An 11,096-nucleotide genomic window follows, 5' to 3' on the forward strand; every position below is an offset into this window, starting at 1 on the left:
CGTGCATGCTCAAGAATCAATTTCAGGTGGTTAAATCATTATTAATTTTGGTTTTTTAATTATGTGAATTGCAATTTTAGGTGGTTAAATAATTGTGCATCTGCTGGTGCGTCTATATTAGCGTCTATTTGCGCGGATATATAGACGTAAAATTCGTGTCTATTTACACGCACGTTTACACGCACTTATAGATGCTATGATAGACGCGCCCGACTTTGCGAGTCTAACATGCGCGTCTATGCCTCATTTCTATTGTAGTGGTCTGGCAATGAAGTGCGACGAGTAAAGGAAAACATCAAGTCCTTTCGCACGCTGACTGGCCTAACGTGTTCTCTCAAGACAGCATTCACAAAGGATGACCAATTGATAGGACTCAAATCCCATGATTGGCATAAGATGTGTCAGGTATGTATGGTATGAGGCTGCGTATAGCATGATTCTGCATATTAGATTTCAGAATCTCCGTTTGTTTATACACAATGTTAAGATCATGGTTTTCACAGTTCGTATTACCGATCGCAATCGCGGGGTCTCTGACATGGGAGGTACGGACAACCATTTACAAATTGTCCAAGTTGGTTCAATTTGTCTCCCAAAAAGAGATTGTGGAACCCTAAACAAAAGTTACTCGATCAAAAAGTTCCTCCCACTACATCATGTCCACTTTTTGCAAATCGATTAGGACAGTTTGTATGTTTTTGGAGTATCGTATTTTGTATTATCTATTTTTATTATTATTTTAAAATGAAGTCTTGCAAATTAAGTCTTAGTTTTATTATGTCTTGCAATTCATTATCAGATTGACTTATTTTTCATTGTATGTGCAGGTTTAGGATTTGGGCACGGACGGCAAGATGAGCCGAGATTTTACAGATGACGACATCGACGCGATGCTAGCGCGTTTCTCACCGGAGCAGCTAGCATGGGTCAGAGATAGAGCCGATGCACAACTTTCTCGTTCCACCTCAACACGATCGACAGACTCTAAACGGTCCGATGCGTCGGTCTCCACTAGACGCAATCGCAGGTCTCGCTTTGCTTCAGAGTCACGTGGTCGAGGAGGAGGTAGCTCCTGTTGTGGGGACGCGGATGCAGTCTCCCCCACTCGCACTGCCACCAAGGAGTCGACACCGTCTTTCACTGGTGGTGGCGGGCAGACGTCTACTGTTCCCACTCCTTTAGGCACCCCACTGATCACTCCTAGGGCCGACAAGAAGTACACAAAACCCACTCCTCGAGGTATGTATTTTCGCATGAAGATTTTCGCAGTAGCACTTATCAATTCAAATTGTGTTTGACACATTTGTATTAATGTCCTGAAAGTACCTGTTTGCAAAATCTTGCAGGTTACTCATATCTCATAGATAAAGCCTCTAGCCATTTATACATGAATGATGATGGAAAAGCTGTCATCTCTAGGATGCATGAGTTGTGCCAACAAGTATTTCGGCACAACATTAGAGACAAGTGGAAGAAGATCCCATATGCCAGCAAGGAGTACATAATCAATACATTGTATCGAGAGTTCCCTCAGCCCTCTAGCAATGATAGATTTTCGAGAGGATGGATGATGACACGTATGCATGATTATCAGTTGCCTAGGCGGTTTGATGCACACGAAGCAGTCAAGCAGGGCAAATCGAAGCCGGAGTGGCTGGATACAGAGGACTGGAGTAATCTCCAGGATGAGGCAACATCCACTCCAAACAAGTGGAAGGAGCAGAAGGACGTAGCAAAGGCGTGCTTGGACGTAGGATCGGTGCATCCCCTTGGTAGCGGCAACCACGCAACATTCATGGCAGATTTTGTAAGTATTAATAGGGTAGATTACTCTAATTTAATAACATCCATATTGATGTATGTATTTCGAACATGAATTTCAAGTACGTTTTTTTTCAATGTTTGTGTGCCACAGCAAGGTTTTACAAATCGCGACCCGACTGCACTGGAGGTGACATATGGGGAAAAGCATGGTTTGAGTGCCCTAATCGAGAAGCTCTATGCTCGCAGAGGACCGGTAAGTAGTAATAAATATCATTCCTAATTTGAGAAATCTGTTATTATATGTCAGTTTGTATTTGGTACTCACAATTATATATACATTTGCTGTTGCAGACTCCCTTCGATATGCCACTACAGCGATTCGAGTTTTCTGATGCGGATGAGTCATAGAGAGCAGATTAGGCTACATAGGATTACTCCCCATCTTGTATTATGTATGGCATTATGGTCTCTATCCTCCATATGTAATAGCAAAGTATATATGATTTGGACTTCTATCTTGTAGCATGACTCCATATTTGCTTTGTCGCAGTAGCACTTCTCAATTTAAGTTCTGTTATTTTCTTTATCAATGCAGTGCACATTTCTATTAATTAATTTCATGAAAGTACTTGTTTGCAAAGTCTTGTAATTATTTGGGATCGATTGTCTAACTTCTTTGACAGCAGGAATTGTCTCTTAGCCCTATGTGGCTCTAACTGTGGCAGGGCTGCATCTGCAGCTCTGCCACAAAATTTTTTTATTCTCTGTAATCGTCGGTATCAGCGTCGGAAAAGTATTCTGCAATCGTCGGTATTAGTGTCGAAAATTCACTGTAACCGTCGGTATTTTCGTCGGTATGTGCGTCGCTAAATAGCGACGGTTTTCTAGCGACGCTAATACCGATGACGGGGACATTTTTTATATATAAAGAAAACGTCATTATAAACGTCGTTATAGCATGTATATGTTGTAGTGTTTATATCCTAATCAGTTTGATAGTCAAAATTTATCAATTCGATTTTCAAAACACATTCAACAAAATATGTGTGCAATGTTTTTACTATAAATATTTGCAACGTTTTATCCGCAAATATTCATAGATTGATGTTTTGATGTCTTTAAAGTATTGGTTTGAGAACATTCTCACATAAAAAATATAGCAAGAGAGCAAGAAAACATATAAACAATAAATATAGGTCTCATTGTCACCAACAAGTAACACATGCAGATGTAGTCTATAGGTTGTTACAACTTGTCATGAAGAGTGAACAATGGTGCTAGTATCATCATGTGGATATAGTTGGGTTGATTTCATAGACCAATTAGAACTACTTGAATAGCATTGTGCAACTTATCATTTTTGACAATAAGTGTTAAATAGCCATAACCTCGATTATGATCCAAGGCTAGTACACTTGGAGTTTCTTATAGTGGCCTTAAATGCTTGCCTGAAGGCAGAACAAGTAAGACACTTTTGGGCCCAACCAGTGACTCTAGACCCGCTTATCTTATGTCTTTTTAGAAATTGCATGAATAGCTCGCTTACTCAAGTTATCTCTTATGTGATATGCCACATCATCAACATACACTCGTGAAGGTAGTTGGGTCTCCACAAACAACGTAGCATTGTACAATGGAAATTTAGGCGGGTGGAGTGGCATGGCAAACTGGAAAAGGGTGGAGTGGCTAACTCATATGCCAATGTAGAGAGAGAGAGAGAGAGAGAGAGAGAGAGAGAGTGTGTGTGTGTGTGTGTGTGTGTGTGTTGGGAGTGGAATTCACCATAGTTATTGGAGAGCTCAGAAGGATGTACAGTCGTTATTGAAGAGCAAATGAGATTTACAATAAGAGCAGTGGGAATTAACACACGTGATATGAAGAAAAACAAAGAGGAGAGGGTGAAATCAGTGAGCGGCGGAGGAATAGATAAGGCGCTCGAAGTTGGCCATGTGGGGGGGCCTGAGGGCCAAGAAGACTTGGCAGGAGTCCCGGGCGGAGGGGTGGGGGAGGAGGAGGACGAATTCGACGCGGCCATTGACGACGGGCCCACAGTAGACGGGCGTGCCGAAGCCGAAGTTGACGGTGTGAAAGCCCAGCTTCCACCAGGCGGCCGTCACGAAGCAGCCCTCGTGCACGACGGCCGGGACGCCGCGGTGGAGCTCGCTCCAGTCCAGCGCGGAGCGCACGTACTCGTCCGTGATGGCGGCGCCGCCTTCCTGCACCTTCCCCACGATGGCCCCCAGGGGTGCCCCCGCCAGCCACCCCGCGTCCGCCCGCGGGCTCGCCAGATACACCGCGTTCCCGCAGAAGCCCGCCGGCAGCGCCGGCTTCAGCCGCGCCCTCACATCCACCGCGAAGAACATCCTCGTCTCCTCCCCCTCCCCCATCTCCATCGCCCCCGCCCTCGCCCTCCACACGTGCGCCGCCACCGCCTCGAAGCTGCTGCACGCCCGCCCGGCCTCCCGCTTCAGCGCCCGCACGTGCTCCCCCGTCAGCACGAACGACCGGAAGGCGTGCGTCCGGGAAGCCGCCATGTTGCCGGAGATGTCCGCCCCCTCGCCGGCTCTCGCCGAGAAGCTGAAGGCGGAGGCGGCCTCCGGCGGCAGGTCGCTCAGCTTGATGAGCTCGTCGTGTGGGTACTTGACCTCCGGCGGGTCCCGGGCCCTCAGCGCCGTCCTGTCCGTGCGCGGCTCCACCACCAGCCCTCCGCCTTTCACCACCGACGCGTAGTTCCTCATGAAATCCACCGCTGCCAAGCCGTCCATCACCACGTGGTTCGATCCCAGCCCGATCACCAACGCCCCGCATTTCAGCCGCGTCACCTTGCCAAGGTTTACGACAAATAACAGAATTGTTAGCTCGACCGACTTCAAATAATTGGATAGAATATATTGTAAATTGATTTGAAGACCACAGTCCATTCCTAAACATTTGTAGTCATTTTCCCTAACTGGTAGGTAAGGACCATAGATAGCTGCACAATCCCATTATCCTCACGAGTCTTAGAGGAAACACAAACGAGAATCCCTTGCAAACTGTTATTAACATCACATTATAAACTTCTCTTGTAGCCAAGAAATGTGAGACACCAAGAGACACCAATCCCCATATTTGACCACCCAATCCTCTATTTGAAATTTGAAAGATGTATCAAAGGTGGGAATCCATGCGCCCATGCACACACCAACACACTCAAACAATTTTGAGCTATAGAGATGTTCCTGGGTTTGAACTCACGTACTCATGTACACACACTCTCGAGCCACTTTGAGCTACAACCTTGATGGCAAAGGTAAAGAATAAATTCTTTCATGAGATATACCTAAGGGTTGAACTCACACCCATGTACACACCAACGTACTCAACCCGCATGCTCAAACCCCGTGGGCAAGAGCGAATTTTTGAAAAGGTCTCGGCCATCAAACAAGGTTGATGACTCGTGATGCCCTCCATGCAGAATCACATGTGGCCGCTAGAGATGTAGAGCCACAGCAGCCTCCGTAAATTTCAGGGTACTGGGCTTGTGCTCTGATATCCTTGCAACGATGCGAGTAGGGTGCAAAAGAAGCGCCGATTGTAATCTATATTGTTTTCAGAAGAGCGATGGCTCAGTACTTACTTGAAGGAGGAGGAGGGGAAGGTCATCGAGGGAGGAGACGTTGAAGGCCTGAATGACGAGCTTCTTAAACTCAGGGTTGGGGAAGGAGAGGTCGCCGAGGTCGCCGAGGGAGTGGGTGTGAGAGACGGCCTCGGCAAAGAGGGCGCCGCGCCGGTTGCAGTGGACCTCCAGGCGGCCGCTGGCGCCCAGGCGGACGCGGCCGGCCATGAAGTGGTACGGCCCGGAGAGGAGGCGGCCCAGCGCTTCCTTCATGCGCCGTCCTACGTCCTCTGTGTTTTTACTGGGTTGGAAGAAGTGCACGGTCTCAACGGTGTACAGCATGGTGCTGTCGATGTTGGACAGGAAGAGGCTGCCGCCTTCCTCCTGCTCATCATCATGGAGCGTAGGCTCGGTGGGCGGGACGAGCTCGGGCGCCCCGACCAAGCTCACCTCCAGCCCACCCAGTTTACAACTAGTTAGACCTCCTGCGCCGTCGCCTCCTTCACGCCCCATCCTAGTATGGCAGCTGCTGCAGACTTTGTCGCAGGACCTTGGCCAATATATACCCTCTCTCTCTCTCTCTCGGTTCCTGCTAGCTCCCCTCCTCTCTACACCTGCTCGGGTACACAACAGCCAGATTCTATCTGTATATATTCTTTCTTGTTGTATTATTATCCATGCATCTGCCACACGACCTGATCATGAGATCCTTCCTCAAGTTGCCTTGTCGATATCCATCTTCCCATCTTTACAAATTACCACTATTTTGGACAATCACGAGTCAAGCCTTCCTCGGGAATTTGTACGGTGGTTGTTGCTCTTCTGTCAGCACTCACTCGGCTGCTCGCTTTCCTAGCGTTGGCCCCTTTCAGTTTAACGTCACCTGACTCCAAAAATCTCAGCGACCTATTGCATATGCGGTAATTCGAGCCTCGCGTATTTGGACTCTGCAGCGCTTAACAACTAAGCAATTTAATGTCCCAAGAACAAAGTATACCAACTAGGTAGAGACGTGCACCTAATACCAACAATAAAGCAAACAGTCCATAAAATTATCCAACCACATAAAATTAGCCTACCCACAACGAGCTCTGATCGTATGAGATCAAGCCTTTGATGTCACTTTCTTGACTTCATTTGAGTTATGATATTTAGGTGGAAGGGACCTATTGTCCTAGCAAAACTAATTGTATGAGATAAGATCAAGCCCTTCATGCCCTTCATGTCAATGTCTTCAAGTCATATTTAGTTATGATATTTGGTTATAACATAGCTATGCAATGTTGACACATGAACATAGATTGAAATTTAACATCTTCACGTACATGTAAAGCAAATCGTACTTTTTTTCCAATGTAATTCTAACTTAAAATCAACCATTCATCACACACGTTGTCAACTTATGATACCAACAATATGGTTCAATTCACATAGTAGTTTGTATTGTTTTTCAAGTAACCTAAAATCCATTGTCCATGATATGGAGTGAGAGGAGTAGTAATGTGGACTTACTAGATACATACTAAAGAATCATAATGCCATCATTGAGTACCATTAGGAGAAATATGGACTCTCTTTTTTACCCCTTAAGGAGTGAATAAACAAAAATAGGCATAACCAATGAGAGAGCTCGGATTCCATATGTAACATGAATCTTTTAGCTATATCTTGGCCCAAATATTCCCTCAATAATAAAATAAGGGAAAATGCGAGAAATACAAGGCTATCACTTTTGAAAGTTTGTGACTCGAATTTTCCTTTTCTCGTTTTCTTATGTTTGACTTTTCATATTTCCCCTTCTCAATTTTTCTTTGATCTATGATGTATACAGTAGAAAATCAAAGATTGTAACATGTCCCATTGCTACCACTATCTACTTGTGAATGGTTTATCGGTAGCTTAGAGTTGTCAAAAAGCATGTAAGTCTAAGATAAAATCTAATATCAATAGTGTTATGAAACCTATCATAAGCTCCAAAGATATGTATCTTAGTTGGTTTATTCCATTTTCATTGTTTGCACATTTGTTTAGTTCATGTGAGATTTCAAAGAAAACGAAGATTATTTATCAATGCAAGTGTCTATTTGAGGAATGGATGAGTCAGTTCTATTGGGGGAGCCATGCAAGTCAAAAGAATACATTTTGATGAACAGTGCAAAGTCAACCAATCAGATCTTACATTCATGTAATCTTTTTTACTGATTTGTATGCCTTGATTCAATTGATCTATTACTTAGATGAATTGTTGTACTAGTCACTTTTACTTACCATATTCTTTGTTTTAATTATGGGTATGTCATCATTAGACAAACTATGTGCATTCGCTTTTGGTATAGAAGATAACAACTTTTGCAATGAGGAGATTGGATCAAGATACTTGAGATGAGACAGATACAGTTCTCATAAATGTGGTTATCTTGTGGAATGGTCATTATCCTTTTGTAGTCAATGTAGAGAGTCATTGGCCCATTTCTTTTCTAAGACAAGAAATCCAATTAATGTCCAATGAGCCCTTATTGATCAGCTTGTATTTCAAGTTAGATAATAGAGAATCAGGAATCATCCATGAACAATCCGTGACATGTAAGCAATGTGATTCTCCACATATCCTTGAGATAGTGAAATCCTTGTAAAAATTCTTATAAAGGGTGAATACAAACTTTTTTTAAACTTCAATCTACTTTTAATTTTGATTTACTGTGGTCTAAGCATGTGACTATATATGTTGTAATTAGTCAATCATGCTAGTTAAAATCATGATTAAATTGTATGTTGGAGTTCTATAGCCTTTGGAATATTGTCTTTGCATAGTTATATATTGCAGCTCATCTCTTCTACTCATTTTTTTGAGCACTCGCTCTGTTGTTAGAAGGAACTAAAATATGTATTAGAAGCATTTAGATTTCTAGCTATTGTTAAATAGAGTCAATACTTTTGTTTTAGTCCTACATTGGTCTATTGAGTGACAACAGTAATTTGTAACCATGTTGCTTGAGTTTATGTGTTGATAAGGCATTTGCTATACAATTGGTGCATGGAAAAACTGTGTCACATTACAAGTTTTAGATTTCTTATTTATGAATGATTTCTATTAAAGTATATATGATCACTTGATGTGGTACGTTTGCCATCTCAAAGAGTCAAACTTCTGGTAAAGTTTTGTCAATGAGCTCATTAACATTTTTGCCAGGAAAAGTAAGTTGAACACATAAAACAAAGTGAATAAATTAGGGCTCTCCTAAGAATTTGATCTAAAGGGGTTTTGAAGGTCTTTTAGATTTTTTCCTTAATTTTTTTAAATTTTTTCTCTAGTTAGACTTGAACATACTCAATGATCCAAACATATTTGAGGATATAATGAAGTGTAATAAAGTATTTGACTACTTGAGTAGTTTTGATGGTGGCTTTAAATTATTGAAATAAAGTATTTGTGGTTAGGGTTTAAATTTGAAACTTTAAGGTTAAAATTTTTATAAGAACCTTTATTTAAAACCCTTGATACATAAAAGTTAGATCTCCAAACTCATTTTCACTTTCATTCTCTACTTCTCTATACTTGTGCTCTCCTTTCTTCTCTCTCTCTCTCTCATGGCTACTACTCCTGTCTTCACCACATGGATTATCTCCATACGCTACATGCCTATAAGAGACCAAATTTGCCTGAGGTTTTCCATGACCTTGAATCTAGAGAGCTCGCTTTCCATGGTTGATCCTAGCTCTAGCATAGTGGCATCATTTTGTTATGCAACGAACCCTCTCACTTGCTCCATTCCGAACGCTGCTCTTAGGTGGATTTCTATAGATTTTTTGTATAGTCTGCATATCAAATTGAGCCATGCAAAGGTCATAAATCAAGCTCTGGTGTATGTGGGGCAACAACTCCACGCTAGAGCTATACCCACCTCATCCCAAGACCACACCACGATGGATCTCATTGAGTGTGATGCATGCTTTGCCATCTATGCTTTGTGCACTGATGCGCAAGAGGACAATGAGGAAGACATTGACACATCCTCTCAGCCATAGCTATAGTATTTCAAGAGGGAGTCTCAAGAAATTTCTCGCAATCCAAGCGAAGAGGTAGCAGAGGGCTTAGCTATTGTACATTCACCTCCTTGCCCTACTAAGATGTTGAACAATGAGCCACCCCTTACTTCTCTCCATGCTGTCACTATTGAGGGGATTGAATACCTATTCATGTAAGATGTGTTGGAGATTTTGGAGATAAGAGAAAAAGAACTATATTGTATCATGGTGCATGATGCACTAGATGATTTGATAGATTTTGATGTACAGGATGCCCCACCGCATGTGGATGAGGTAGCTCGATATGATTGCATTAGCATCAATGACATATTTGCCATTATGAGCATCCAAAAGAAAATTGAGGATGTAGCACCTGAGTACCACATCTCTGACGAGGACTTTGAGCATTTGCAGGAAATCCTTTTTGGTCCTCGACCCGAATACATGGTACCTTTATAAGAGAGAGATGAAGACGGCCCGATTGTAGGAGCAGATCTAGATGCTTCATTGCAGTGGAAAATAGATGATATGGAGAAGATAATGTTTTCAATTTTTAGCACAAATTCACCCACAGGGCCTATAGAGCATGTGGACCCACACCATGAATTTTGATCGAGACCCCTGTAGGATCCCTAGTGCTCGAGGCTCAAGTCTAGGGGCCTAAATTCAAAGGCTCACATCTGGAGGCCTAATTTAGGCCCCTAGATGCGAGCCTCAGGCCAACAAGGCTCTTGTAGGGATCTGATCTTAGTCAAAATTCATGTTGTGGGTCCACATGCCCTGGAGGCCCTATATGGGTAAAGTTGCATGCAAAACTAAAGTATATATATTTAATACTCTCCATATGCAATGAGCAAGGAAATGAATTTGTGTGACATAGGACATTATCTATATAGATGAGATTTTATCTAGGCAAGGTGGGTGATCTGATGGCCAAGAAAGGGTGCAGGAATCGACATTGAAAGAGGACATTGGCTAGCTTGTCAGGGATATAGTAGCATTTCTCATAAGACATAGGTCTAGCCCACTTTTCTCCATGGTGACCCGCAATATGGTTGCTAGAGTTGAAGACCACACTATCATTAGGAAGGAACTTTTGGGGAAAAATGTATTGGTGCCTATGATAAAGAGCAGCTCTGACCATGGGGAGCCTAGCTCCAAGAAGCCTAGGACAGATTAGATGTACTTACTAGCTAATGATGTCTCTTTTGTAATGTAACACAGTTTGTACTCTTCTCTTGTATATTAATGAAAATCAATGTTGTTGGATTTACGTGCAATGTAGTTTGTGATACATGGTATTTATTATTATTATTTATTTGAATGTAATACTTATTTATCATATTTATTTGCAACTTGATTTATTATTTAAATTTAATACACAACACTTTATCAAAGTTGTGCGCAACATATATTTATCCAAATGCACATAAAGATAACTTGAATAAATAAATAAAATAGATAACAAGTGACTAAACAAAAATAAGATGTGCCAAAAAATTTGTATTCATATTCATAACAATTTACAAAGGCTCCAATACAAGCAGGGTTCTACAAAATTGCTTTAGAAGCTAGATTACATAAATGTTTTACTAGTAGATCCTATTGTTGTTGCTCTCTGCTAGGACTATCCCTCCATTATCGAAAGAACCTCACTATCCATAGATCCTTATCAGTGATGGTGACCCTCCTTGCATACACTGCTACA

General features: G+C 42.4%; 1 protein-coding gene across 1 annotated transcript; it reads right to left on the minus strand.

Moving 5' to 3' along the window:
- Nucleotides 1–3,096: 3,096 nt before the first annotated feature.
- LOC148036779 (acyltransferase GLAUCE-like) lies at nucleotides 3,097–6,214 on the minus strand. Its single transcript, XM_087675664.1, has 2 exons — nucleotides 5,384–6,214; nucleotides 3,097–4,586 (listed from the first exon to the last, which is right to left on the minus strand). The coding sequence occupies exons 1-2, from the start codon at nucleotides 5,873–5,875 to the stop codon at nucleotides 3,669–3,671; spliced, it is 1,410 nt and encodes a 469-aa protein (XP_087531790.1). The 5' UTR covers nucleotides 5,876–6,214; the 3' UTR covers nucleotides 3,097–3,668.
- Nucleotides 6,215–11,096: the final 4,882 nt, after the last annotated feature.

The sequence above is a fragment of the Lygodium microphyllum genome, chromosome 4, assembly GCF_053477565.2.
Source record: "Lygodium microphyllum isolate KBCC chromosome 4, Lygodium_microphyllum_v1.1.10, whole genome shotgun sequence".
In the NCBI taxonomy this organism is placed as follows: domain Eukaryota; kingdom Viridiplantae; phylum Streptophyta; class Polypodiopsida; order Schizaeales; family Lygodiaceae; genus Lygodium; species Lygodium microphyllum.

Excerpts from the sequence above, each read along its gene's own strand:
- LOC148036779 (XM_087675664.1), bottom strand. The coding sequence starts at position 5,875 with ATGGGGCGTGAAGGAGGCGACGGCGCAGGAGGTCTAACTAGTTGTAAA. Across the intron at positions 4,587-5,383 it reads TTCCCCTCCTCCTCCTTCAA|GTGACGCGGCTGAAATGCGG; the intron begins GTAAGTACTGAG and ends AACCTTGGCAAG.